The sequence below is a fragment of the Myotis yumanensis genome, unplaced genomic scaffold, assembly GCF_028538775.1.
Source record: "Myotis yumanensis isolate MYYU_CA2020_CCGP unplaced genomic scaffold, mMyoYum1.0.hap1 SCAF_17, whole genome shotgun sequence".
NCBI lineage: Eukaryota > Metazoa > Chordata > Mammalia > Chiroptera > Vespertilionidae > Myotis > Myotis yumanensis.
Genome location: NW_027223768.1, coordinates 15,727,947 through 15,755,683, shown reverse-complemented (window position 1 = coordinate 15,755,683; position 27,737 = coordinate 15,727,947). Strand labels below are relative to the sequence as shown.

The 27,737-nt window shown below is 51.7% G+C and overlaps 3 protein-coding genes across 9 annotated transcripts; 1 reads left to right on the top strand and 2 right to left on the bottom strand.

The window, feature by feature from the left end:
• Positions 1-419: 419 nt before the first annotated feature.
• On the top strand, positions 420-10,442 carry PAQR6 (progestin and adipoQ receptor family member 6). Of its 4 annotated transcripts, XR_011468657.1 has the most exons (9): positions 998-1,101; positions 1,612-1,686; positions 2,072-2,199; positions 2,294-2,499; positions 2,633-2,759; positions 3,084-3,180; positions 3,902-7,347; positions 8,453-8,712; positions 10,284-10,442. XR_011468657.1 is itself a non-coding variant. In XM_070396251.1 (8 exons), the coding sequence occupies exons 2-8, from the start codon at positions 1,636-1,638 to the stop codon at positions 4,174-4,176; spliced, it is 1,035 nt and encodes a 344-aa protein (XP_070252352.1). In that variant the 5' UTR covers positions 998-1,101; positions 1,612-1,635; the 3' UTR covers positions 4,177-4,261. The 4 variants fall into 4 exon arrangements, 1 of the variants encoding a protein (XP_070252352.1); XR_011468658.1 differs by lacking the exons at positions 998-1,101; positions 8,453-8,712 and adding an exon at positions 420-500; XR_011468656.1 differs by lacking the exon at positions 8,453-8,712.
• On the bottom strand, positions 4,921-7,839 carry BGLAP (bone gamma-carboxyglutamate protein). 3 transcript variants are annotated; one of them, XM_070396256.1, is made up of 5 exons: positions 6,724-7,839; positions 5,802-6,440; positions 5,550-5,588; positions 5,291-5,360; positions 4,921-5,191 (listed from the first exon to the last, which is right to left on the bottom strand). In XM_070396256.1, the coding sequence occupies exons 2-5, from the start codon at positions 5,863-5,865 to the stop codon at positions 5,056-5,058; spliced, it is 309 nt and encodes a 102-aa protein (XP_070252357.1). In that variant the 5' UTR covers positions 5,866-6,440; positions 6,724-7,839; the 3' UTR covers positions 4,921-5,055. The 3 variants fall into 3 exon arrangements, with proteins under 3 accessions (XP_070252357.1, XP_070252358.1, XP_070252356.1); XM_070396257.1 differs by having other exon boundaries at positions 5,802-6,092; XM_070396255.1 differs by having other exon boundaries at positions 5,802-7,839.
• Positions 7,844-27,709, bottom strand: PMF1 (polyamine modulated factor 1). 2 transcript variants are annotated; one of them, XM_070396253.1, is made up of 5 exons: positions 27,391-27,709; positions 12,532-12,637; positions 11,152-11,252; positions 8,493-8,688; positions 7,844-8,152 (listed from the first exon to the last, which is right to left on the bottom strand). In XM_070396253.1, the coding sequence occupies exons 1-5, from the start codon at positions 27,549-27,551 to the stop codon at positions 8,099-8,101; spliced, it is 618 nt and encodes a 205-aa protein (XP_070252354.1). In that variant the 5' UTR covers positions 27,552-27,709; the 3' UTR covers positions 7,844-8,098. The 2 variants fall into 2 exon arrangements, with proteins under 2 accessions (XP_070252354.1, XP_070252355.1); XM_070396254.1 differs by lacking the exon at positions 27,391-27,709 and adding an exon at positions 15,182-15,727.
• Positions 27,710-27,737: the final 28 nt, after the last annotated feature.

The following is a 27,737-nucleotide window of genomic DNA, read 5'->3' as shown; positions in this document are numbered from 1 at the left end:
CTTTGGGGAGTACGCTTGGCAAATCCCTTGTTGAACCAACATTTGCTAAAGGCATTTGCTCTGGAGTCGGCCCAGCACCAGGTGCTCAGAGGCAGTGAAGCACAGTGAGATGGTTTCTGATTCCAAGACCAGGATTTGGGATTCTCTGCCCAGCTCCTGGGAGGACTGGAATGGTGGCGCAGCCAGATCTGGGAGCCTGCGCCACACTGGCTGCATCCTGGCTAGGGCTCCAGCCTGTTCGGGCCAGTCCTGATCGCAGTGGGTCTGAGTCAGGCTGGAGGGGTTGGCTGTGTGCTGAAGGCCCAGTGAGCTGCCTGCTAATGGGGTTGGGCCACCCTGTGCTGCTCCCGGAGGCTGGACAAGGCTGGGATTGTTTTCTGGCTCCTTTGTCTCCCATCCCCTGGCCTGCTGGCCTGCCACTCCTCCCTCCCGTTGGCCTGGCTGGCAGGAGCACCCGGGCCTGCTGACCCACCTGCTTAGGAGCTCCAGTCAAGCTCTGGGTAAGGAAGCTCACCTGGGGCTGTCACCATTCTGGGGAATTAGGGCCAGCTCCAGCCCCCTCCCTCATCTCCAAGGCTACAGCACACTCTACACAGACTTCTAAACCCTATGGTAAGGGAAGGACCCCTGGGGCAGCTAGAGCCCAGCCAGCATCCTGCTTTCCCACCCCTCCCCCAGGCCACTGGGCAGCACTTGGGATGGGTCAGACCACCCCCGTCCTACTCCTGGGCAAGGAGTACCTTCGAGGCCTCCATCGTAAAGCTCAGCCAGGGTGCAGGGACTAGGGACCAGGTCTGTCTTGTGCCCAGCCCAGTCCCTAGGTCAGGGGCTGGGAGCCCCCACTGTTGGGGGGCCGATTGGTGTGAGGCCCACTGTGAACCGTGAGGCTGGTGGCAGGAAGAGGGGCGGGGCTAGGTTGTGGAGTTGCTGGAAAGTTTTGGCCCTGGGAGATGGGGGGAGTGTCCTCCTCTCCCTCCTCCTAGGGTGGTTCCATCCGCCTAGCTGGCCCAGCCCCACCAATTGTGCCAAGGAATGTGCCTGGGAGAGGCGGCCTGAGGCCGGCGGGCAGCAGAGCCACGGCCACCCGGAGGCATTGCACAGGTCTGGGGCTGAGGGGCAGGGGGCTCGGGGACAGAGACCCTGAATGTCCAGGGGCACAAGTGTCCTCGGAGAAGAGCCAGGCATCCCCCTAATTCCCTGCCCCGGCATCTGGCCTCTCCAGGAATTCTGGGTGCTCAGCCTGCACACTGGGCCAAGGGCTTCTGGTGGTGGAGGGTGGCTTGGGGCCTCTGCACTGACCTCCATGAGTTAGGCTTCTCCTGAGACGGAACTGGAGGGCTGGGGGATGGGACCCAGGGTCGGGGTTACCGAGACAGTATTCCAGCTGGGGAGGAGGCCCCTCCACTTTGTGCTGGGTTAAGGGGAAAATGGATGCCCCCAGGCTAGGACGGGGAGGTGTCGGGGAAGCTGGGCCCGCCTCCTGGCCTGAAGGAAGCAGCTTGAGGCCAGCTACCCTGGCACCCAGTGACCAGGCCCAGCCTGGACCTGGGTGATAAGGAGTCTGTGGACGGGAGCAGATACCTGATTTCCTCCCCAACCCTCTGTCTCCAGGTCAACGTGGAGGTGCAGGCCACCATGCTCAGTCTCAAGCTGCCCCAACTCCTTCAAGTCCACCAGGTCCCCCGGGTGAGGGGCTACACTGGCCAACTCCTACTCCCCAGGGGACTGCTGGGACTGAGGTTCTCTCTCAGCGATCGGGGAAGTCCCTCCTGCAAGCTAGCTCTTACCCCTCCCACCGCAGCGGGAGACCCTGTTCTCTAAGGAGCAGGCGCGTTTAGAGTCCCCTCCCCCAGAGCACCCTGTCTGTGCCCGGCGTCTCTCCCATCCTATCTTGTCCCCTTTCCGGCTCTTCTGTCTCATCTGCTTTCTGGGTATTGGAACCTGTGACGAGAGGGAAGTCAGATTTAGCCTGGCTTTGGGGTCATGGTGACCTCCAGCGCCTTCTCTTCAATCCTGCAAGCTCTCTCCTGGAGAGAGAGGGTCCAGCATAGTGACCCCCACCCTCACCCAGGTGTTCTGGGAAGACGGCATCGTGTCTGGCTACCGCCGCCCCACCAGCTCGGCCTTGGACTGTGTCCTCAGCTCCTTCCAGATGACCAACGAGACTGTCAACATCTGGACGCACTTCCTGCCCACCTGGTGAGGGCGGGTGCTCGGGCGGCCGTGGGCGGAAGGCGGAAGGCGGAAGTTGCGGGACTGCGCGGCCGCCTGAGCACGTGCACGTGCCGCGCAGGTATTTCCTGTGGCGTCTGCTCGTGCTCGCGGGAGGCCCGGGCTTCCGGGCGGAGCCCTACCACTGGCCGCTGCTAGTTTTCCTGTTGCCCACCTGCCTCTACCCTTTCGCGTCGTGCTGTGCGCACACCTTCAGCTCCATGTCGCCCCGCGCGCGGCACATCTGCTACTTCCTGGACTACGGCGCGCTCAGCCTCTACAGCCTGGGTGAGCCCGCGGGAGGCGGGGGCAGGGGTGGGACTACAGGGTTGGGGTGTGTGTGTCGGGGGAGGGGGTGGCGGCGCGCGGTGTTCCGCCCTCGCACGCCCTGCGGGCCTCAGCTCCTGCCCCGCGCCCCCAGGCTGCGCCTTCCCCTACGCCGCCTACTCCATGCCGGCCTCCTGGCTGCACGGCCGCCTGCACCAGCTCTTTGTGCCCGCCGCCGCACTCAACTCCTTCCTGTGCACCGGCCTCTCCTGTTACTCTCGGTGGGTTCTCGGCCAGTGTTGAGGCGGGAGGCGGAGGGACAGGACCGGGCGCCGCAAGCACACTCACACCTGGGGTCGCTCTTGAACATCATTAAGAGCTACGGGACCATTGATTGAGAATTGCTGTGTCGGAGCCCGTGCGCTAGCACCATACCTGCCGTTTCCTTTATCCTCCCAGCCACCCAGGTCACAGATGTGGTCATTTACAGAGGGGTCACGTGTCACTAAGCTACATTGACATTCCATCTTGGTCAGAGCCTCCTGCCCCTCTGACTCCCACCCTGGCACCAGGATGGTGACCAGCCTTTCCCTCCTGCCTCCCAGGTTCCCTGAGCTGGAAAGCCCTGGATTCAGTAAGATCCTCCGTACGGGCGCTTTCGCCTACCCCTTCCTGTTTGACAACCTCCCTCTCTTCTATCGGGTAAGGGGGCTTAGGGCTCCTGGTCAGGCCCCTGTTTTCCTGTCCTCTCAGTGCCCCTTCCAGTCCTGCCCTCAATCTCACCTCAGCCCTGCTGCCTCCCCTCCAGGCCCAGCACGCAGCCTGGCTCGCCCCGCCCCCCAGCTAGATTCCAGACACATGTGGGTCCGCTCTCCATTCCCTCCTGCTCAGCCCTGCTTTTCCTTTGCCAGCTGGGACTGTGCTGGGGCCGGGGCCACAGCTGTGGGCAAGAGGCGCTAAGCACCAATCATGGCTACCACCTGTTGTGCGCGCTGCTCACTGGTTTTCTCTTCGCCTCTCACCTGCCTGAGCGGCTGGCACCGGGACGCTTTGACTACATTGGTGAGAGCAGGCCCAGCCTGGTGAGGAAAGGGCCAGGGAGACAGCTTCCCAGAACCCAGAGATTGAGCTGAGTAAATGGCGTATGCAGCCAGGAGACAGTGCACTGGAGGGTCCTTGGAGTCCAGGCCCACCCCCTGCTTCTCCAGTAGCAGCAAAACTAGTCCCATGTATGCTGGGGCATCGTGTTTTATGCACATCTGCTCATTCACTCCTTCCAGGAACTCTTGGAATCAGGTTTCCTATTCCTAAGTTTAGGGTAGTAGCAGGCCCAGATGATGGGGCGACTTGCCATGGGTCAGAGGGTGAGTTGGGGCAGCCCTGGGAATGGGTATGTGCCCTGACCTGCCTACCTTCCCCACAGGCCACAGCCACCAGCTCTTCCACGTCTGTGCAGTGCTGGGCACCCACTTCCAGCTGGAAGCGGTGCTGGCTGATATGGAGTCTCGCCAAGCCTGGCTGGCCACACAGGACCCCCCCCTGGGCCTGGCAGGCACAGTGGCCACGCTGGGCTTGGCAGTGGCGGGGAACCTGCTCATCATTGCTGCCTTCACAGCCTCCCTATTTCGGGCCCCTAGTACATGCCCCTTGCTGCAGGGTGGTCCGCCGGAGGGGGGTGCTAACGCCAAACAGCAGTGAGGCCTTGTTGGGGAGGAGCCCAGACCCAGACCTGAAAAGGTGTGGGGCACATAGGAGCCTGGAAGCAAACGTTACTGAGAGAGTGCAGAGGAGAGAAGGCAGAGGAGAGGAGCTGGTGGGGCTGGCAGAGAGCAGGAGGGTCAGTGAGGAGCTCTTGATGGGGCTGGGGAAGTGCTGAGAGTCTGAGAGGGGAGGTGTGTGTGTCCAGGCTGGAGAGCATCCCCTTCCCGGGCAGAGGCTGGGATGGGGAGGTGTCGGGGCCCTTTCATCTAGTCCCATTTCTGGTGCTCCTGGAAGTCTGTTTAGCCCAAGGAAGAACTAACATGACTAACCTAGGCCTACCCTGAATGCTGTTAACCGGGTCAGGAGGCCCACTCTTGCCCCCACCCCCAAACCAGGCAGTGCTGTCCGCTGGCAGCTCTTTGCCTATGGTGACGAGTCTGTTCTGGTCACAGTCATGTACTCAAGACGTTCAGCTCTGGGCGTCTGGTCTGTTTGGGTGGGTCAGGGATGGTGTACTGGGTTGGGGTGGCGGGGAGGGGGCTGGGCCAGAGGGGGAATCCTAGACTTTAGGAAGCCAACTTCAGTGCTTCTGGAATGAGGCAGATACAAATAAAAAAGTCAACAGACTTTGGGAAGCACTTTTTGGGACTGAAGGAGGTAAAACACCCTTGCCTCTCCCCACCCTTCCAGCACCACCCCACCCTCCATAGATAGAGTCAGACGCCATCAATTCCTCTTCTGGAGTTTATTCTGGAGCAGTTGGGCAGATGGTGACCCCTCACTTGTAGGGCAGGGAGGTCAGGGCGAGGGAAGGGGAAGGGGTTCTGGAGAGGAGCCAGGGCAGGGGCCGCCGGCAGGGCTGCAGGGCTGCAGGCTCTAGGCTATGCCGTAGAAGCGCCGGTAGGCCTCTTGGAAGCCGATGTGGTCAGCCAGTTCGTCGCAGTCCGGGTTGAGCTCACACACCTCCCTCTTGGGCTCCAGGGGATCTGGGTAGGGGGCTGGGGCTGGGGCTCTGACAGCCCAACACAATGGCATCAGCCTCCACACAAACTGCCCCCTCCACTCCCGCGTCACCAGGGCCCTCTTTGTCCTCCCAGACTCCTTTGCTCACCCCAGCCCGGGATCCAGGTAGCGCCGCAGTCTCTTCACCACCTCACTGCCCTCCTGCTTGGACACAAAGGCTGTGGAGCAGAGGGGCAGGGGTCAGGTGGCTGAGAGTTTGGGGGGATAAGATGGGGAGCAGGCTGGCCTTCTTAACAGCCAGAGAGGAGCCAGTAGGAGGGGGGAAATGGGACTGAGGGGGCCAGGGTGAGGGACCACTGGGCAGCTGGGTGATGTGGCACAAAGCCCCTGTCAGGCCTGCCTCCTACCTGCTCCTCTGTCAGACTCTGCACCACTGGGCTTTGCATCTGCAAAAGGAAGGACCCGTTAACCCATAAGTCCCCTCCTCCCCTGCCTCTGGCAGTTTGCTCTCCCCTCTCCTTCCACAAGGACAGAGGCAGGGCAGATGGATGGCGCCTACCCTCCTGGAGGAGGGGGTTAGACAGCCAGAGGGACTGCACTGCCAGTGGAGGGGTGAGGAGTGCGTGCTCCCTCCTCGCTGGGGCAGAGTGGGGACTCACCTGTCCGGCTAGCGAGGCACAGTGCGGCCAGGGCCAGCAGGGTGAGGAGCATGCGGGGCCTCATGGTGTCTCTGCGGTGGCTTTGGTCTGCTCAGACTCCGGTGCTTCCACCAGCCTCCAGCACCATTTATACTCTGGGTCCTGCCCCGGAGGCCAGGGTGGGCCGCCCGATCACAGTGCGGGCGGGTCGCAGGGGACTCTGCCAGGGCTATTTGGGGTCATCCGCCCCAGATCTATAGGCCAAACCCCAAAGGATGTTGTGGTTGGAACCAGGGCAGCCTGGGCAGGCCCCTGGAGTGGAGGAGGAGGGTGGGTGGTAATCTGAGACTGCCAGCCTCTGGATGCCCCCTGCCCCTCCCTAAGGGGGCCACTGAGGTTCCCCAGCCCCTACTCTCTCTTGGAGACCCAACCTCAGCTAAACAGGCCAGGAGGGTGTGGAGGGACCCAGAGAGGAAGGGGCCCAGAGGTCCAAAATAGATCGGAGCAGAACTGGCTACAGCTCTCGATGATTGTGATTTCCACTGTCAGCCGTGGGCAGGAGCCAAACCCCAGGGAGGGAGTGTCCAGTGATGGCCTCATTCACCCTTTGAGACGCCAAAAGCAGGCCTGGTGTGGGGGTGGCTTGACTCTAGTCAGGCCCTGTGGGTCAGGACAGGAGAATGGTCAGGTAGCACAGGGCCAGGAGCCAAAAGCCAACACAGGAGGGGCTGGGCATGAGGATAAGGATGGGTCCATGTGGCAGGGTCCCCCTTCCCTGTGCCCTCACAGGGCCTTTGAGGAGCAGGGAGATGGAGAGCACTGGGCTCCTGACCCTCTGCTTCTCTTCTTGCCCTTGCAGGCTCCTCATGTGAAAACCCCCATCCCACCCCTGAGCTCTGCTTCTGTCTCAGCCCAACCTGGAGGTGGGGGTGACCTCACTCACCTGACAGAGCACACTGCCCGCCCCCGCCTCCCGGGCCTATGGCTGAGTAGAAGGGGATGGGGGGCAACTGGATGGTTGAATGCTGCAGCTCCAGGTGGAGAGAAGAGCCATGTGCTTGATTTGAGGGGTGGCAAGCAGGGGCCACCTGATGTCTTCCTGAGTGTCCCAGTGCTCCTAGGGCAGTGATGGCGAACCTTTTGAGCTCGGCGTGTCAGCATTTTGAAAAACCCTAACTTAACTCTGGTGCCGTGTCACATATAGAAATTTTTTGATATTTGCAACCATAGTAAAACAAAGACTTATATTTTTTATATTTATTTTATAGATTTAAATGCCATTTAACAAAGAAAAATCAACCAAAAAAATGAGTTCGCGTGTCACCTCTGACACACGTGTCATAGGTTTGCCATCACTGTCCTAGGCAGACCAGCCCAGCCTCTCCAGAGTTAGGGTGAGACCCTCCCCTTCCCCCCTGGTTTGGAGGAGGCACCCCTCTTGCCTTGCTGAGCCCCTCCTGATGCTCTGCGGGCCCTGGGTGAGTGAAGCCTGAGAAACGAGAGGACTACGCGCCCAGCTGTTTGGAGGGCCGCCTGCTCTCACCAGACTCAAGCGCTGAGGCCCACGGTGAGTGCTCTGGCCTGCCCTCAGGCACCTGTTCCTTTGTCAGAATTAACCCAAACCTAGGGAGAGTGGACTGGGTTGGTCAGTGACACTCTGAAAGCTTGTCCTGGCCTCAAGGAACCCAGGGTCCTGGTTCTGTGATAAGAAGCTTCACTGCCCCTCTGCACGTGAAGGTCAGATGCCCCCCTGCCAACCCACCTGAGACTGGAGGCTCTCGGTGAACTCCAGCTAAGGCTTCCAGGGGTCAGAACTCAGGAGCCCCAGAGGGGGTCTTGGCCCACAAGTGTCCCAGACAGCGGAAGCACCCGCACAGATTACAGTGCAGTGGAGGGCGTTTATTTACGGATGTGGAGGGAACATGGCACCAGCCCTCAGCTGGCCAGCAAAGGGGCAATCAGTGGAGACTGAAAACAGATTTCCAAGCCAGGTCCTAGGGAGGGGAAGGGTAAGGAAGTAGCAGGCTTGTGTGTGTGTGGGGGGGGGGGGGGGGGGGGGGGGGGGCTCGAGGTGGGGGGATGCTGGCCGGCATGGTGTCTGACTCCCAGCTGGGATCTGGCCAAGAATCCTCAAGTTAGAAGGAAACGAGCAATCGGAAGGTAGTGTGTGTGACTCGAGGGCTCCCCAAGGCACAGTGGCAGTGGGGACTGCTCACACCTCGTCCCCCAGCAAACTCCATCATTGCACAGGACTAGGCAACACTGCAGCTGTACAGGGCTCTTGACCATCTTCTGCTCCTGGGCCAGCCATCTCCCCCTTACTCAGGCTCCCTCAGCATGGCCACCAGCTCCTTCTGTCCTCTGTGCAGAGCCTGCCATCAATGGGAGAGAAGGAAATTGGGAGAGGAAAAAATCCAAATCCTTTCCATCGACTGTCCTTGCCTTCAGGCTTGGGTTCCCCCAGAATGATGTGGGTCTGTGGCTCATGTGGGTCCGGGCCCCGCAGGGCATGTAAGGAAGTCCCTCCCCCCGACACTCAGCAGGCATTTATGTCCGGCTGGTGCTTTGGCCTCCTAGACTGGGCCTCCCCGGAGCAGAGTCCATCTCCAATAAGGGCCCCAAAGTGTCCCCCACGTCTCTGATCTCTCTCAGTCTTGTTTTCTCTGCTGCAGCAGGGGAACAGGTGCCTGAGGGCAGGGCCAAAGCACTTACCTGCCAAGCCTGCCACTGAGCCTGGCCCTGCAGCTGCAGCTCTTCCACCTGCCTGCGCCCGGCCAGGACAGCATCTGCTAGCTGCCTATTCTCAGCCTCCTGTCTCTGCACCCGGCGCCGCAGGGCATCCCGCTGCTGTAGGAAGTAGGGCACCATGGTGCTGCGCAGGTCTTTCTCTGGGATCCCACTAGGGCGCCTGGAGAGTGGCAAGGAGCACAGTGTAAGAAGGCGGAGGACGTGGGATGAGGGCTCTACTTCAGCTCTAATCAGTGATGTTCCCATCTCCAAGTGGACTGGCTTTTAAGGTCTCTTCTGGGGTCCTTCCCACCTTCTAAGACCCAGTCGCATGGCTGCTCCTGATGGAAACGCTAACCTTCTGTCCCTCAGCTTTGGTGCCCAGGAATCTACCTCCCCCATCTCACACCCTGTATCCTAGCCTTCCCAGCAGTACCCCACACTCTCCTCCCGCCCACACAGTCCCCCATCTCACACCCTGTATCCTAGCCTTCCCAGCAGTACCCCACACTCTCCTCCCGCCCACATACAGTCCCCCATCTCACACCCTGTATCCTAGCCTTCCCAGCAGTACCCCACATTCTCCTCCCGCCCACACACAGTCCCCCATCTCACACCCTGTATCCTAGCCTTCCCAGCAGTACCCCACACTCTCCTCCCGCCCACATACAGTCCCCCATCTCACACCCTGTATCCTAGCCTTCCCAGCAGTACCCCACACTCTCCTCCCGCCCACATACAGTCCCCCATCTCACACCCTGTATCCTAGCCTTCCCAGCAGTACCCCACATTCTCCTCCTGCCCACACACAGTCCCCCATCTCACACCCTGTATCCTAGCCTTCCCAGCAGTACCCCACACTCTCCTCCCGCCCACATACAGTCCCCCATCTCACACCCTGTATCCTAGCCTTCCCAGCAGTACCCCACACTCTCCTCCCGCCCACATACAGTCCCCCATCTCACACCCTGTATCCTAGCCTTCCCAGCAGTACCCCACACTCTCCTCCCGCCCACATACAGTCCCCCATCTCACACCCTGTATCCTAGCCTTCCCAGCAGTACCCCACACTCTCCTCCCGCCCACACACAGTCCCCCATCTCACACCCTGTATCCTAGCCTTCCCAGCAGTACCCCACACTCTCCTCCCGCCCACATACAGTCCCCCATCTCACACCCTGTATCCTAGCCTTCCCAGCAGTACCCCACACTCTCCTCCCGCCCACATACAGTCCCCCATCTCACACCCTGTATCCTAGCCTTCCCAGCAGTACCCCACACTCTCCTCCCGCCCACATACAGTCCCCCATCTCACACCCTGTATCCTAGCCTTCCCAGCAGTACCCCATACTCTCCTCCCGCCCACACACAGTCCCCCATCTCACACCCTGTATCCTAGCCTTCCCAGCAGTACCCCACAGTCTCCGCTTACCCACATACAGTCCCCCATCTCGAACACTCCAGAGGTAGAGGTGACTTTTCAGCCTTTGCCTCTGTGCTGCTGACCATGTGCCCTGATGGTGCACCCACACTAGACTGAGCTGGAGATGTGGGGATGGTGGTGCAGGATGAGCCCTCCCGGATGGAGTGGCTGCCTGAGAATGGGCCCCGATCTGGAGGCCCTGGTATTCGCTAACAAGGGAAGATAAGCTGGGGCTGGGAGGCCAGATTATAGGGGTCCCGGATGCCAGAATGAGGAGATGGGTCAGTTCTGATAGGTACTGGGGTGGAAGCCACTATAGATTCTTTTTAAATTTCTTTCTCTATCCTGCACAGGACACCAGGCAGCAGGGCTGCGCACTGAGATGTCAGCTCCAGGAGAACCAGGTCTTTCGTGTCCTGTTCATTGTGGAATCTCTGGCACCTACTGGGTGTACAGTCCATGTTCCCTAAAATTGGTTGAATGAACAAATGAAGAAGATTCCAAACCGATAATTCTGCCTCCTACACTCCCCCCATCCTTTCTCTCACGGCTAGACAGATTCCGAAATGAGCTCCTCAGGAAGGTTTCCCTCAGCCGCCTCAAACCCCTAGACAGCATGTACTTGCCCTTGGACTCTCTTCCCCAGAGGGGGCTATACTTTTCACTGATGGGGGTCCTTGTCTGGTGTCTGTCCTCCACCTGTCCCTGTCACAGGGTCCTCTCTTGTGAGCCCAGAGTCTCATACCTATGGGTCCATCATAAAAGCTCCCTCTAGCCCTGGCTGATGTTGCTCAATGGCTAAGCGTCAGCCTGGGCACATAAGGGTCATGGGTTCAATTCCAGTGCATGCGGGAGGCAATCAATCTTTGTGTCTCTCTCACATCAATGTTTCTCTCCCTCTCCCTCCCTCCCATTCTCTCTCAAAATCAATGGAGCCCTAACTGGTTTGGCTCAGTGAGTAGAGCGTCGGCCTGTGGACTGAAGGGTCCCAGGTTTGATTCTGGTCAAGGGCATGTACCTTGGTTACGGGCACATCCCCAGTAGGGGGTGTGCAGAAGGCAGCTGATCGAAGTTTCTATCGATGTTTCTCACTCTTCCTTCCTCTCTGTAAAAAATCAATGGAAAAAATATCCTCGGATGAGGATTAAGAACAATAAAAAAGCTCCTTGGAGATGCTGAGGTGCTGCCCCTTTCTCTGTGAGCCCCCGTGGTCCTCCTCACCAGGCCGGCTCCTTTCGGTCTTTGCCTTCTTCCACAATTGTATCCAAGGCAGTCAGGACAGCTTCCAGGTTTCCCTCTGCTTTGATTTCAGAGATTTCCTCCTGAAGAGAAAGGAAGAAAGAGCTATAATGATACTAGACAAGCTTATAGTAGAAATATGCTAAACTGCTAACTGCGTTTAGTAAGATTTGGGCTACATTCTGTTGTTTCTTTACACAAACATTCTAGTTTTTCTACATGTGACTTTTACATTAAGGAAATAAAGATAGGCTCTGGCCGGATAGGTCAGTTGGTTATACATTATCCTGATACACCAAGGTTGTGGTTGATAAATGCATAAATATAAATAAGTGGAAAAACAAATCGATGTTTCTCTCTAAATAAATAAATAAAAGGATAAAGTGGGAAACATTTAAAAAGAGCCTGCAGCAAGCCTCTCTCCTGCCCATCTGAGCGCTGCAGGCCTCGCCGTCATCCCCACACACACTTGGATGCTTAAGAGGCCCATCCTGAGGTGTAACCACAGGACCGTTTCATTTTCTAGAGCAGTGGTTCTCAACCTTCCTAATGCCGCGACCCTTTAATACAGTTCCTCATGTTGTGGTGACCCCAATTTCATTGTTACAAATTGAACATAATTAAAGCATAGTGATTAATCACAAAAACAATATGTAATTATATATGTGTTTTCCGATGGTCTTAGGCGACCCCTGTGAAAGGGTTGTTCGACCCCCAAAGGGGTTGCGACCCACAGGTTGCTCTAGAGAGATAACGAATGGGATCCTGTCCTCCTTTGTGTTCCCTCTAGTATGCAGTTCCAACAATTTGTTAGATGCTGCCTCTGTGCCAGGCATTGCACCAGGTGCTGGAGAAGCAAAGAATAAGACCCAGACATGCCCTCACTGAACTCACAGGTCTAGTGGGCAGACAGCATATAAACACAATTATAATACAGGACAATGACAGGCGGGGCATTTAAGATACCCGCACTGTGTGAAGGGAGGGAAACTGCCACTGCAGCCTGGCAGCACGAAAGACACTGTAGGGCAGCGGTTCTCAACCTGCGGGTCGCGACCCCTTTGGGGGTCGAACGACCCTTTCACAGCGGTCGCCTAAGACCATCGGAAAACACATATAATTACATATTGTTTTTGTGATTAATCACTATGCTTTAATTATGTTCAATTTGTAACAATGAAATTGGGGGTCACCACAACATGAGGAACTGTATATTAAAGGGTCGCGGCATTAGGAAGGTTGAGAACCACTGCTGTAGGGAGTGAGGACAGTGGAGGGTAGGGTCCCTGCCTCCAGGGGGTGAGAGTCTGGAGGCAGGACCCAAGCCAACAAACAGTAGCTGCTGGGCTTCTTGTCACTCACCCTGATGGATGTCTGCAACTGTGTTAGAAACTTGTCATAGATTCGCTGAGTCATCTCAGGTTGCAACTGGTAGAAGCGCTTATAACAGTCAGTGAATCTCTGGTAGCTGGTGGGAAAGAGAGAAGGCAAAGGTGGGGAGGGTCAAACACCAGTCATCAGTCATCGGCTTTTGCCTGGGCACCCCTTCTGTTTTTTAAACTTTACTAAGCATCAGATCACCAGGAGGACTTTTTAAAATTCAGATCGCAGGCCCTGACTGGGTCGCTCAGTTGGTTAGAGTATCGTCCTGATACACCAAGGTTGCAGGCTTGATCTGTTGTCAGGGCACATACAAGAATCACCTGGCCCTGGCCAGTGTGGCTCAGTTGGAATGTCATCCTGTGCTTTGATTCTGGTCAGGGCATATACGCAGGTTGTGGGTTCAGCCCACACTCAGGGTGCGTACCAGAGGCAACTGATCGATATAGCTCTCACATTGGTGTTTCCCTCCCTCTCTAAAATTTTAGGCTACATTTATCATCAATGAAAATCGTTTTTTAAATGATATTTACAAAGTTTTGAAACAAATGACTATATTAACTGATTTTTAAAAAAGAATCAGTGAGTGCATAACTGAGTGGTGCAACAAATCAATGATTCTCTCTCCCCCCCGTCTTGCTCAAATCAATTTTTTAAAAAACCACTCAGATCGTTGCCCTTCCCCGCCAATTTCTAACAAGCTCCCAAGTGATGCTTATTCTGCTGCTCTGGGCACCACACTGAGAACCTTGGTCATTCCAGTCCCCTGTCAGGGCTGGGTTAGGGCAAGGCATGTGGCCTCTGAGAACTTTCCTTATTCCTATAGAGAGCAACACAGGAAGGAGTGGATGCCTTTCCTGTAGGACATGGCTATATCCAGATGATGCCTGCAGCTCTCAGCAGCTGTGGGGGCGGAGTTTATCCCTAAGAAGGCAGAGCAGAAAGAGGAAGAACTGGGGTCTCTACACACCAACCTGGAGCTGCCCCATCTTGGAGCTTCTTGTTAGTGAGGTAATGGATTTCTTATTGTTCAAGCCATTTAAAGTCAGGTCTCTGTCACTGGCAGCTGAGAGCACCTCACTGATACATCCTTTGTATCAAAAGGTACCCAGTATAGTTCCAGTGGCTATTCCTCTTGTACAAGGAAATCAAATAAGTTAAATGAACTCTCTTGGCTGTCTTCTTTCCCTTCTCCCTACTCTCAGGCCCTTCCCTTCTACAAAACATTCCCTGAGTGCCATATGTGCTGGTCGCCCACCAGGCACTGGGTGGTGTGGCCCCTGGAGCTTCCAATAGAGAGATGGCAGCAAACACAGAAACCCACACGGGAATGTGATGATGACCACTTGTGGAGAGTGCCTCTGGGATCCCAGGGCTGAGAGAGTATATCATGGGAATCATCTTTAAGTTGGGGGGGGGGGGGGGGGTGCCCTAGCCAGTTTGGCTCAGTGGATAGAGAGTCTGCCCATGGACTGTGAAGGATCCTGGGTTCCATTCCAGTCAAGGGCATGTATCTCGATTGCAGGCTTGATTCCCGGCCCTGGTAGGGGATGTACAGGATGCACCTTTAGGAGTATTTACACCTCAGAGACTGACAAACACTGAAATCCAGGGTTTTATTTTGAGAGCTGGTTGTAAGCATCCAATAGTTCACCTCTTGGTAAGGGTGACGAATCTCTTACCTTTCTGGCGGTACACATTCGATGTTCGTACACCTTGGAAGCTAAACCTGGGTAACAAAAGGACAATACAAAGAACAGATGATGGGCGTCCTTTCAACCCTCAGCAGAATCCCAGACATCTTGTATTTTTGTTAATTGATTTTTTTAGAGGGAGAGGGAGGGAGAGAGAAACATCCCATGATTGGTTACCTCCCATACATGCCCCAACTTGGGACCAAACCTACAACCTGAGTTAGTACCCTGACAGGGAATCGAACCTGCAGCCTTTTGGTGTAAGGACAGTGTTCCAACTGAGCCACACCGCCTGGGTGACATCTTGTTTTGCTGCTGGCCCTACTCGCCACGCAGTCTGTGGCCACATGAAGGAATGTGGAGAGACACATGATGTCTGACCGAGTGGGGCTGGAATCGAAACCAGGTAATTGTGGCTTGAAATGGGTTTGGCTTGGACATGGAAGATCTTGTTCCTCCCAGCCCACTCGATAGGCAGAGTTTGAGCTGGACACACCTCTCCTCGGTTCAAGCAGCTGGTAGGGGAGAGGGCCCAGAGCAGGGATGAGGCACATTCTGCCCACCAGTGCTAGTGCTGCTCATGAACTCTTCCTGTGTACTCATGGGGTCTGAGAATTCAGTGAAAGTGAAGGACCCCAGAAAGGTGTGCATTCATATAAGATGGGGAATATACACTGCAAACACAAGGAGGAAGGCAGACAAATTAGAGGCCAATGTCAGTAAGTACAGGAGGAAAATGATTCTTTTTTTTTTCAGCTTTAAGATATAATTGACATACAGTACTGTATAATATACAGAATAATGATCTGACACGTATTATGAAACAACACAGTTAACACCTTTCATCTTTTGTTGATACAAAAAAAAGAGAGAGAAAATAAAGTAAAAACTTGTGGTGTGAACTCTTAGGATTTACTCTTTGTTTTGTTAATCCTCACCTGAGGGTATTTTTTCCATGGATTTCTAGAGAGAGTGGAAGGAAGGGGGGAAGACAGAGAAACATGGATGTGAGAGAGACACAATGATTGGTTGCCTCCTGCACGAGCCCCAACTAGCGCTGGAGATTGAGCCTGCAACCAAGGTATGTGCCCTTGATCGGAATCAAACCCGTGACCCTTTAGTTTGAGGGCTGATGCTCTATCCACTGAGCCAAACCGGCTAGAGCAGGATCTGCTCTTAACAGCTTTCAAATACACCATTTAGCTGTGTTAACCAATGTCATGTTGTACATTAGATTCCTTGAACTTACTTATGATGGGAAGCTTGTACATTTTGACCACCTTCATTCAATTTCCCCTCCTTCCATCCCCCACAGCCATTCCTTTTTTGAGAGCCAGCTCACACTTGGGAATGATTTGAATGCTGGTACGAACTTCCTGAAAAAATATACTTAGGGATCTCCAGGGTGCCCAGAACAGTGTTGGATAGGCAGTAGCACACAAGACCCAGCAGCTGCCTGGCCCCAGATTGATCTCACTCCCACCCTGGCAATCCCTCCCCGCCACCCACCCCCTACCCCCACCCGAACCCCAGGATACCAAGGCTTGGGTTGAAGAATTCTCCCACAACAGCATCCCCAGAGGCCTCTCTGCCAAGCCCCTCTATGGTCTCCCAGCCTTGGCTTCCAAAAGTACACAAGGGGCACCCAGCTATGTGCTGGGTAAGTGCACTGGCTCTGAAGACAGGCTGCCTGGTTTCAGATCCTACCTCTACCGACCACCAGCTGAGTGCTCTCAGACACCTTATTACCTCTACAAGCCTCAGTTCCTTCTCTGTCAAGTGGGGATAATAACTGTGTCTATAACTCATAAAATTACTGTGAGGATTAAATAGTTACATATATAAGTAGCACAGTTCACAGCACTTCGAAATGCTCCACATTAGCTACAATTACTATTAGTCTCAAAAGAACAGTCCTCACGCCCTCTCCTCTCCTTGGAAGTGCAGAACATAATAACTTGACTTCCCAGAGTTGAGAAGTCTCCCCTGCAGAGGACAAGTGCTTAGTAAAATACAACTCAATTACAATCGTATGTGCAGAAACCAACCCAGCTGCAGGAAGAACAGACTGGCCCCCACTAGAGAGAAAAGGTTAAACTGTGGCCCCCCTAAAAGTGCTACATTTATCATCAATGAAAGTAACTTAAAAACCGGTATTTACCAAATTTCAAAACAGAAATGACTATATTAACTGATTTTAACCTTATTTTTTCTCTTAAATACTTATGTAATATTTGAGACATGTCTGTTTTTTAACTCACCTTGTCAGCATTTCATTTACTGCATTTTTTAAGGAGTTTTTTGTTTTGTTTTTTAAATATATTTTATTTATTTTTTACAGAGAGGAAGGGAGAGGGATAGAGAGTTAGAAACATCGATGAGAGAGAAACATCGATCAGCTGCCTCCTGCACACCTCCTACTGGGGATGTGCCCGCAACCAAGGTACATGCCCTTGACCGGAATCGAACCTGGGACCCTTCAGTCCGCAGGCCAACGCTCTATCCACTGAGCCAAACTGGTCAGGGCCATTTACTGCATTTTTTAAAAACTCACCATAAATTGAGTTTTCACATAAGTTTAACTTTAAAAAATTGACATCAAAATATTTAAGCCCAGAATCAAGCTCTGGTGATCTGTCCATGTCAGTTAACATATGCAGATATTGTGCAGGAACAGAAAGATGAGAGGCACTCAAGTAAACATGCGCTCCTGTAGCCTATGCTCGGGGAGCCCTGGCTTGCACTCCTTCCCATAGTAACTTGCTTGCTGCCCAACTGAAGGCCTATTTCACAGACTGTCCACCAGAGGGCAGGGAGGGACTGGCGCTTCAAGCTCGGAGGATAGAAGGGATCCTTGTGACAGAAATTCATACTCCACCCCCTGCACAGCTGCTCTTTTCATTTAATGTTTCTCTTGTCTTTTTCCCTCTCCCCTCCCTCATCCTGTATACAGTAGGCAGCCCCAGGGCTGAGAAAGAAAAAAGGGAAAAACCAATGTCCCTTGATGAAAATAAGAGGTCAGTGATTTATGATGAAGACTATTTAAAAATGTCTTTTGGGAACCAAGATGGTGGCATAGGTAAATGCCTGTACTCACTGCCTCCCACAACCACATCAAAATTGTTTCAGGATTTCAGAGCAGGAGAAATAGAGAAACTGAGACAGGAAAGTTAAAACAAAGCCAAACAGTGTGGGCATTTTGCAGCCAGCTTGTAACTAACAAGCCATTATCTTCCCCAGCTGAGGACACAGAGCAAATGGTTAAAACAACAAACACCTCCCCTAATGAGAGAATGCAGAAAGGCAAGGGGAAAGGGGAAGGGAAAAAAGGGCCATTTTACTCTCTAAGCAGAGAAGCCAGCAGTCTCAAGGCTTGGTAAGATAAAATTGCCAGGTGCTTTTCATGAATTCTGGGAAGGCACAACACAGTAAAAAAAAAAAAAAAAGGGGGGGGGGGCTGAGAGTTTATACCGAAATAGTCAGCAGAGGAATTCTGAAGCCTACAGGCAGGAGGGTATGAAGCGCCTCAGACCCCCATCCAACCTGCTCTTCAGTGAGCTGAGAGCCCGTCTGTGCTTCCAAAATCAGATACATGTGTTTGCCTGCTTTGCTTCTCCTTTTTTCAATAAAGACGCATGCTTTAATAAGCTGGCTTTTCACAACAGTCAAGGTCTCTCCTATACATTCATTTATATGAGAAGACAAGGATCAAGGTTGGGGACAGCCTGCTCCCACTGGCTCAGGAGGCTGTCTTGTCCGCTAACACCTCTCTGGTGTCAGGGAGAGGTGTCTATAACAGAATTACAACTGAAATACAGACCAACCATCATTCTGAACCGCCTGAAAGCTGGTTGAGTGGAAGTCCTACAACTAGAAGAAAGCACGTACCTTGAGGCTGGTGGGAAGGGTGGAGGCACAGAGCAGGCTGGTCCGACACCCACGTATGCCCTTTAGGAGGGAGGTCGTCTCTGCAGAGGCCGTCCAAGAGGAGCAAGGGTCCCAGCCCCACACCAGACCCCAAGCTCAGGTTTCCAGAGCTGGGAAGCAAAGTCCCCACAACTACGGGGATTGTGGCTGAGTGATACGAGGCCTCTGGAGACCCAGGTGTTCCATTTAAAGGGCCAGTGCACAAACTTAGAACTTACTTGGACTCCCAGCACCGGGCAGCTTTGAGGGACAGGGGTCCTTGTTCCGGTGCTGGGACCACCCATGTTGCAGGGCTGACTGGCAGCCATATCTGAGTCTCCATCAGCCTGGAACACACTGTTTGCCTGCCCTGGTGATTCCCTGAGACCACGCCCCATCCAATTTCCAGCCCCACTCAGCTGTTTGCAGCAGCTTTTCCATATGAATGGCCTGTCCTGGCTCGAGCCTCAGACTGCTGACATCTCTCAAACAAGCTGTAGCTGGTGACAGCATGCCCCAAACCTATCAATAAAAGGCCCAAGACCCGGCTCGGGTGACTGGGAAAGCTGAGCCAGTGGGCCCTACTACACAAGGCACCTCTACCAATTTCAGGAGACATAGCAGCCCAGGCTGTGTAGCTAAAGAGTAGTGGGCATGCCCACGGCCCATGTGTGAAGGTGTACAAACAGGAAATAGTTACTGAGCACTGGCTAGAGCCAGGCATTATTCTAAGGACTCTACAAAGAGTAATTTCTTTTTAAAATAATTTTTTCCCTTTAAAATTTTGTTTATATTGATCTCAGAGAAAAGGAAGAGGCATCAATGTTCATGCACTCCCCACCCCTCCACATGCACCCCAACGGGATCAAGCTCACAACCTGGGCATGTGCCCTGACCAGAATCAAATTGGTAACCTTTCAGTGCACAGGACAATGCTCACCAAATGAGCCACACCTGCCAGGGCTGGAGCAACTAATTTAACCGTTTGAGTCCCAAGCTATTTCTCGACATAAAATAAAACAAGCGCTATCACGCTGTTTGGGTCTTTTCGTACTCATTTAGAGAAAGCGCGGTTGCGCTGTTTGGGATTCTTCGACAGTGTTTTTTCAATACCCCCTGGGACTCAAACGAATCGTATGTTTTCTTGACAAAATCTCAGCAGCGCAATTGCGCTGCTTGGGACTCAAACGGTTAAACCTCACAGTAACTATGAGACAGGTTCTATTATCATCATCCCATTTTCAGAAGAGAAAGCTGAGGCAGAGGGAAGCTTGCCCAAGGTCATGCAGCTGGGACGTGGTGGAGCCATCTGGCTCTGGACCAGGTGCCCTTTGCCTCCATGGCACACAGTCTGCAGGCTGGTGAGGTAAGCAGGGAAGGGCCAGACACAGTCTGGACTGTATCGTGACGGAAGGAGCTAGAAAAGGGTTCTGAGTACAGATGGAACTTGAGATTCGTACTTTAGAAAGCTCCCTCAGACTGCTGTGTGAGGATGGATTCAAGAGGCACCAGTGACAGTGATGGCAAGCTCAGCAAAGCAGACACAGTGGGAGTAGAGAGAGGTAGACTGGAAACATGAAGAACAGAATCGGCATGATGGAGCTGAAGCCACAAACCACAGTCTGATGAGTCATACCCACTTCAGAAACGAATCACTGACAGCACGCATCATCTGCACATTCAAAGAAAGATATTTCTGAGACATATACTTAGAATAATTTATATATTTAACCACTTTTTCCTGTGAAGAACTGTTTCCTGTGAACACCAATAATCTTTGCCACTAGTTTAAAACTACCAATTGGGGTGTGGGGGTAGTGGTGGTGAGAGATCGACCAAGGACTTGTATGCATGCATATAAGCATAACCAGTGGACACAGACAGTAGGGGGGTGAGGGCATGTGCCAGGGGGTGGGAGCGGCCAGGGAGAGGTCAATGAGGGAAAAAGGAGACCTATGTAATACTTTAAACAATAAAGAATTTAAATTAAAAACCAAAAACAAAACTCTACCAGTTCATGTACAAATGCAGTTAGCTTTTTCCTTGGTTGCTGTCAGACATGAGCTTTAATCAATTTATTATGCAAAAATCACACAGTGCACAGCACATCCCAGGCTGGAATTCTGGACCAGGACAGGCACTGGTCACAGTCTGGCATCTAAGAACATAAGAACTGTCAATCACCTCTCCTCTCTCAGCCCCATGGGCTGACACCACACGTGGCACAGCTACTGGGGTGCCAATGGTACCTGTAGCAGAGCCAGCTTTCTTCTGAAGCGCTAACTGGTCTTCAACCAGGACCCCACCAATACCACCCCGAACCAACAGCCTCTTTTGGAGGGTCCTGATTCATAACGAAACGTAGAAAGGGGATAGCCTCATCTGCTTGCTTTAGCTAAACAGAAATGGCTGTTTCTCAGAAGGTCTGGGAGTCTGTGAGGACAGAAAAGAAACCCTCATTTTTGGAGGACAAGGCAGAGGTCACAAATGATAAGCTTCAGTAGGGTCACATTTCTATGTTCTTAAGTCTGAGAGGACAGCTGCAGAAATCTTTGCCCCAACATGTCCAATGAAAAGAAGATGCCCTATTAAGATGCCTTACTGATTAAGACGGCAAGGGCAGGGTCTGTGGGAACTGAGAGCCCAGCGAGGTCAGTCATCTTCCAGTCACTCCTGGGTGCATCATATAAATTGCCCTTCTAGTCAAGCTAATCTTTTCATGAAATATATGCCGGTGCCCTGGCTGGTGTGGTCAGTGGTTAGAGCATCAGCCTACACACCTAAGGGTTGTAGGTTTTATTCCCAGTCAAGGGCATGCACCTGGGTTTCAGGTTCAATCTCTGGCCCCTGTCTGGGCACTTGGATGTTCCCCCCACCTTTTCCCTCTCTAAAAATCAATGGAAAAAAATATCCTAGAGTGAGGATTAACAAAAACCAAACAAAAAAACTAAGTTGTGGAGAAAGTCATTCCAGGGTTTAAAATATCTCTGGATCACTGATGAGAATAAATTCGCTTTTATTATGGGGAGACTTCTGGGGATAAGTACTGGTTCTTGGAGATTGAGGACTTTTAATGACTTGGGAGAGGGTCAAGTATTTGCATATATCTTAAAAGTCTATAGTCCTACATGTCATATATTGAGCCCTTTCTATGTGGAAACCAGCCATGAGTAAGTTCTATTTAACCAAATGAGGAGAAGGATGTTCTAGCAAGGAAAAGCTATAAGTGGAAGAAGCAGGTGGCATGGATGGGGGATATCAGCAGCACTCAATGCAGAAAAGCTTATGTGCATGTGTGTGTGTGCAGTGCATGCAAGTGTGCATGTGTCGTGTGCCCATCGCCCTGACCACAGCTGGAGAGATGGGAGGAGCCGAGGAGTGAATGGTCTTTATGCTGAGCTAAGGAGCTTACATTTGATTCTGGAAGCAACCCTGAACCAATGAAACATTTTAAGCAGAAGGACCTGCTCAAATATGAGCTGTAGACTTGAGGGAGGGGGCAAGACTGAGGCCGGAAGGCCTATGTGGAGGCTGGTACAGCAATCCAGTGAGATGATGAGGGCGTGAACTAAAGCACTGGCACAAGGATGGAAAGGAGATTGAGGAGCGAGGCTGGAACCAATAGGGCTTCGTGGTTGACTGAAGTGAAAAGGAAGGAGGGGTCAATGAGAACTCCCAAACCTCTGGCCTAGAGAATGGGTAGACAGTGGTATTCTCAACTCAGTTAGGGGCGACAGAGGGAGGACAAATCCTGCTTCCATCGCACTGAGCTTGATTGGTTCTGTAGGACACCATGTGGAGGTTTCTAGTATTAAACTACTGGAGACAGAGATCTGAAGCTCAGGAGAGAGATGACTTGGGAATCTTCATTTATTCCAAAACTACTATTGAGTGTCTGTGACAGGCACCACGATAAGCAGTGAGTAGCTCAGTGGGCGGAAGAGACCCAGGAGCACATTAGGCAGAGGGACTTGCCATATGACAAAGGGAGCTCCATAGAGCAATGGGGACGGATAAGCTGTTCAGTTGACAATGATTGGGAAAACTAGAAAAACGAGACTGGCTGAGACCACCACCCTACACCTTAATCCAGACAGATTAAAGATTTTAAGTAGAGAGTAAAATGATAAGATGGGTAACAGAAGAAAACATTGGAGATTATCTTTGTGACCTAGGTGTGAGTATAACCTCTAAACAAGACTCCAAAAGCACAAAACCATAAGAAGGGAAATGTAATCACATGAAAATTAAGGGTTTAAAAAACAGATTAATCAAAACTTATTATGACTGTTTGAGGGATGCTGAGTTAGTCTGGAGGCTGAGAAAGGAGTCATGAGGATCCATACAGCTTGTGAGGGGTCACCCAGGATTACTGCATTTCTCTTTCTGCTTCATCCTCCTGGATAAAGTACAAACTATAATCTGTGGGGCTTTTTATTTGATTAAAGATTTCTATTCCTCAAAGGACATTACAAAGTTAGTACCTAACAGAAAAAATATTTCCTTCTTCAGTTTAAAACTGACAAGAGATTGATTTTTTTTTTTAAATCCTCACTGAAGAATATTTTTTCATTCATTTTTAGAAGACAGTGGGAGAGGGAAAGACAGAGAGAAACACATGGATTGGTTGTCTCCTGCACATGCCCTGACCACGGCCGGGCTGGGGAGGAGCCTGCAATTGAATGCCCTTGACCAGAATCGAACCCGGACCCTTTAGTTCCCAGGTCGATGCTCTATCTACTGAGCCAAACCGGCCAGGGCAAAAAGATTGATTTCTATATTATACCAGGAACTCCAGAAAAACAAGGTAAAAAACCCCAATTTAAAATAAAAAGGGTTCTGGAAAAATAAAGAAGCAGTTCGCAGAAGAGAAGCCAAAATGACTAACAATTATATGAGGAAACCTATGAGGAAATCAATGACATGCAAATTCAAACATAACAAAATATCTCTCTCACAGTTTCAGAATAGCAAATGTTAGAATGGTGGATACTCAGTGATGGTGAGGATGTAGGAGATGGGAACAACATTTCTGGAAAGCAATTTGACAAAACACAGGTGGGTGTAAATCCTTCGACCCAGTGATTCCCCTCCATTATAGACCTCAGAAATGCTAGCACTGCTCCATGAGGGGATGTACAAGGACATTCACCCGGGTATAATTTGTGGAGGTAGGAGTTCGAGGCAAAGTGTCCATAAGAGGCAACAAATAAGAACTGGATGCTTATCATGGAATGACAAGCAGTGTTGAAAAGCTCTGAACCATATGCACTTACAGGACATGGTTAGATCATTTTAAAAAATGGTGTTGACTGCTGGTGGGAATGTAGACTGGTGTAGCCATTATGGAAAACAGTATGGAGCTTCCTGAAAAAATTAAATATGGAACTGCCATTTGACCCAGTGATCCCACTTCTAGGACTGTATCCTAAGAAACCCAAAACACCATCAGAAAGAATGTATGCACCTCTATGTTCATGCAGCACAATTTACAATAGCTAAGATCTGGAAACAGCCCAAGTGCCCATCAGTAGACAAGTGGATAAAAAAGCTATAGTACATTTATACCATAGAATACTATGCAACAGTAAAAAAGAAGAATCTCTTACTCTTTGAGACAGCATGGAGGGACCTGGAGAGTATCAGGCTAAGTGAAATAAGTCTGTCAGAGAAAGACAAGTATCACATGATCTCACTCATATGTGGAATCTAATTAACAAAATATCTGATGAACAGAGTGGATCCAGAGGCATGGAACAGAGTGTAGAATCTTGGAGGAAAGGTGGGGGAAGGTGGGTGGGAGTAATCAACCAAAGACCTTGTATGCATATATGCACAACCCATGGACACAGATAACAGAGTGGTGAAGGCCTGGGGTGGGGGGCAGGGGCAGGCTGGAGAGGGCCAATAGGGGAAAGAGGGAGACATATGTAATACTTTCAACAATATATTTTTAAATAAATAATTTTTTAAATGGTGTTGACCCCACAGTGCCCTTCAAATTAGATGTGTGTTTACTATGTGTTATATAATTTGTGGTTCCTTTTACCCAACATGCCTACTCCAACTTTTTTTCTCTAATCAAACACATCCTGGGATCCAATGTATAAATCCAGTACTGCATGTCTTTTTTTTTCTTAATATTTTATTGATTTTTTACAGAGAAGAAGGGAGAAGGATAGAGAGTTAGAAACATCGATGAGAGAGATTGATCAGCTGCCTCCTGCACACCCCCTACTGGGGATGTGCCTGCAACCAAGGTACATGCCCTTGACCGGAATCGAACCTGGGACCCTTGAGTCCGCAGGCCGACGCTCTATCCACTGAGCCAAACCGGTTCGGCCAGTACTGCATGTCTTGTGCATAATAATTCTAAAAGGTATTATTTTGTGTATTATACGTATCAGAATAGTGTACACTGCCATTTAATATAAAGAGAGTCTACAAATGAATGCAGCCAACTATGCAAGTTCACACCAACTAAAACACCAAATAGCCCTGGCTGGCTTGGCTCAGCGGATAAAGCCTCAGCCTGCGGACTGAAGGGTCCCAGGTTCAAGTCTGGCCAAGGACGCATGCCTGGGTTTCGGGCTCGATCCCCAGTAGGGAGTGTGCAGGAGGCAGCCAATCAATGATTCTCTCTCACCATTGATGTTTCTATCTCTCTCTCCTCCCTTCCTCTCTGAAATCAATAAAGAAATATATTATCAAATAAATAAAACACCAAATAAACCTTGCACAGTGAAAAAAAGGTGTTAAGTGAAAAAAGGTATGTAGCACAATTATCATTCGTATAAACTTAAAAACATATACACACAAACCAACATATGGTACAAGAAAACAAACATAATCAAATGTCACTTCACTGCACTCACACTAACACAGACCTCTTTCCCCACTTCTATTCCTTTACCCTGATTATTTTTTTAAAAATATATTTTATTGATTTTTTACAGAGAGGAAGGGAGAGGGATAGAGAGTTAGAAACATCGATGAGAGAGAAACATCGATCAGCTGCCTCCTGCACACCTCCTACTGGGGATGTGCCCACAACCCAGGCACATGCCCCTGACCGGAATTGAACCTGGGACCTTTCAGTCTACAGGCTGACGCTCTATCCACTGAGCCAAACCGGTTAGGGCTGATTATTTTTCTTTATGGCACTAGAATGTCTACTCCATGAGAGCAACAACTGTTCTGTATTGATCACTGTTATATCTCCAGCTTCTAGAACAGAGCCTGGGACATTGTAAGTGGTTGATAAATATTTGTACATGAATAAATGGAGGGCATACAGGCAAGAGAAAAGAAAGCAGGGCCTATGGGGAGGGGAGAGGACAGAAATGAGTAGGGAAAAATCAATCAAAGGAGGGATCTTGCCTACACATATAATGGTGTATCATAAATGGCCCATAAAAATAACAATTATTTTATCAAGTTCAGTACTACTGAAATTAGACCCTAGATCAGGGGTGGGCAAACTTTTTGACTCGAGGGCCACAATGGGTTCTTAAACTGGACCGGAGGGCCGGAACAAAAGCATGGATGGAGTGTTTGTGTGAACTAATATAAATTCAAAGTAAACATCATTACATAAAAGGGTACGGTCTTTTTTTTTTTTTTTTTTAGTTTTATTCATTTCAAACGGGCCGGATCCGGCCGGCGGGCCGTAGTTTGCCCACGGCTGCCCTAGATGATAAGGATGTCACCTGTCTGGCCAGCCTCCTGATTTTAATCTCCCTCTGATCATGATGTTGTAGCCAAGCAGGCCTCTCTCTGCCAGTTCCCAGAATGCCCTGACCACCTTGGGGCCTTTGCACAAGCTCTACCCTTTGCCTATGCACTTTCTCTAGTTCTCTCACTGTTCAAGTTTCCGTTTAATGTCACTTCCTCAGAGCTGGCTCCCCTAACCAGTCTAGCTCGTGTGTTCCTTGCCCCCCAAGCTGCTCCTATCACATCACCTGTTCATTACCTTACCCAGCTGTGACTGTTTTGTTTACTGATGTCTCTGCCCACTGAATGTTAGCTCCAATAAGGGGCCCTGTCTGCTTCCCCAGCACCGGACACGATGCCTGGCAGAGGAGGCACTCAAACATTTCTCAGGGGCCCCCCCCCCGGTGGTCAGTGGTTGAGTCGACCTATGAACCAGGAGGTCACGGTTCAGTTCCTGGTCAGGGCACGTGCCCTGTTTGCCGGCTCCATCCCCTGGGGGGCGGGGGGGGGGGTGCAGGAGGCGGCCGATCGATGATGTTTCTCTCTATCCCTCTCCCTTCCTCTCTCTAAAAAATCAATAAAATATATTTTTAAAAAATATATTTCTCAGTGAATCAATGTGCGAAGATGTGGGTAAATGAAAGGAGGTCTCTGTAGGAAAGGAGGGAGGGAAGAACAAGAGGGAAGGAGGTTAGGAGAAGACAGGATTGGGAGAAGATGGAGTATTTTTTTTTTTTTTAAGATTTTAAAATTGATTTTGAGAGAGAAAGAGAAAGGGTTAGGGTTAGATCCGCTGCCTCCTGCCCATCCTCACCGGGAATCAAACCCACAAGCCCTTCCCTGCAGGGGAGGCCGCCCAAGCGACTGCATCACACCTGCCGGGGCCAGAGCACAGGTGTGGGGACTCAGGGCCGGGGAGAGAGCGGGCTTTATCGAACCGCCTCCAGTAATAACAGTGTTTCCTCAACATGCTGAGTGGTGGGATCCCGGGCAAAACTCAGTGTCCAATAACGTTACAGTACTGTTCGTGGAAAATAAAAACCAGACAGAAAAACTGTTTCTATGGTAATACACAACCACCCAGTGAAGGTATTATTATTCCTATGACAATACAATTCTAATGCTGTATATGTGGCAGGCACTATCTAAGCGCCTTTCGTGTACTTAATTCTCCAAACTACCAGCTGAGAAAGGTCCTGCTGATGAGAGACGGAGGCACAGAGCGGTCAGGTCTTGGTTCTAGTTCCGGAGCCGGTATCTTTCCCCTCCGCCACCTGAAGTTTTGGTCCAAACCAGACTGGCTGGAGGGCGCGGGAACCAGTCGCTCCAAGTCGGCACACAGCGCGGAGCCACCGTCCGCTCGGACCGCGGTCCACACACCTCCCACCCGGGGCCCACGTGACTGCCGTTTGCCTTTGCCCGAGCTGGTCTCGCGGGATTCACATTCTGGCGGCCCAAACTCGCTCCTCTTTGCCTCTCACCCGCCAACCTATTGAGATTTGCCCTCACCCCACTTCCTTCACCTTACCTCCCAGCGGCGACCAGCTTCTGGAGGAAAGTATCCACTGTGGTGTCGAGAAGCTTCATCCTCGAAATGGTAGTGTCAGGGGACACGGGTTCGGGGGACGACCCCTCCCGCCCTTTTTCCTCACAGCCGCTGCCAACACTGGCGTTGCTTGCTTCGGCCATCTTAAGATGGAACCGCCAAATCTAACTGGCCAGGATGTCCCGCCCACCGGAGCCCCCGATTGGCCGCTCCCGGCATTGGGCGCGTCCGATTGGAAGCAGCGGGATGTCCGTCACCGAGTCGCCCACGGGGGAGGGGAAACTGCTGGAGGACGAGGCTTGTGCACAGGTGAGTAGCGTGTAGTGCAC

Bases quoted from the DNA above. Each gene is read 5' to 3' on its own strand.
- PAQR6 (XM_070396251.1), top strand. From the start codon at position 1,636: ATGCTCAGTCTCAAGCTGCCCCAACTCCTTCAAGTCCACCAGGTCCCC. The intron at 2,200-2,293 runs GTGAGGGCGGGT...CGTGCCGCGCAG, and splicing joins ACGCACTTCCTGCCCACCTG to GTATTTCCTGTGGCGTCTGC. The intron at 3,181-3,389 runs GTAAGGGGGCTT...TTCCTTTGCCAG, and splicing joins ACCTCCCTCTCTTCTATCGG to CTGGGACTGTGCTGGGGCCG.
- BGLAP (XM_070396255.1), bottom strand. From the start codon at position 5,865: ATGAGGCCCCGCATGCTCCTCACCCTGCTGGCCCTGGCCGCACTGTGC. The intron at 5,361-5,549 runs GTAGGAGGCAGG...TCTGCTCCACAG, and splicing joins AGAGTCTGACAGAGGAGCAG to CCTTTGTGTCCAAGCAGGAG. The intron at 5,192-5,290 runs GTGAGCAAAGGA...TTGGGCTGTCAG, and splicing joins TACCTGGATCCCGGGCTGGG to AGCCCCAGCCCCAGCCCCCT.
- PMF1 (XM_070396253.1), bottom strand. From the start codon at position 27,551: ATGGCCGAAGCAAGCAACGCCAGTGTTGGCAGCGGCTGTGAGGAAAAA. The intron at 11,253-12,531 runs GTGAGTGACAAG...CTTTCTCTTCAG, and splicing joins AGTTGCAGACATCCATCAGG to GAGGAAATCTCTGAAATCAA. The intron at 8,689-11,151 runs GTGAGGAGGACC...GCCACTCTCCAG, and splicing joins GACCGAAAGGAGCCGGCCTG to GCGCCCTAGTGGGATCCCAG.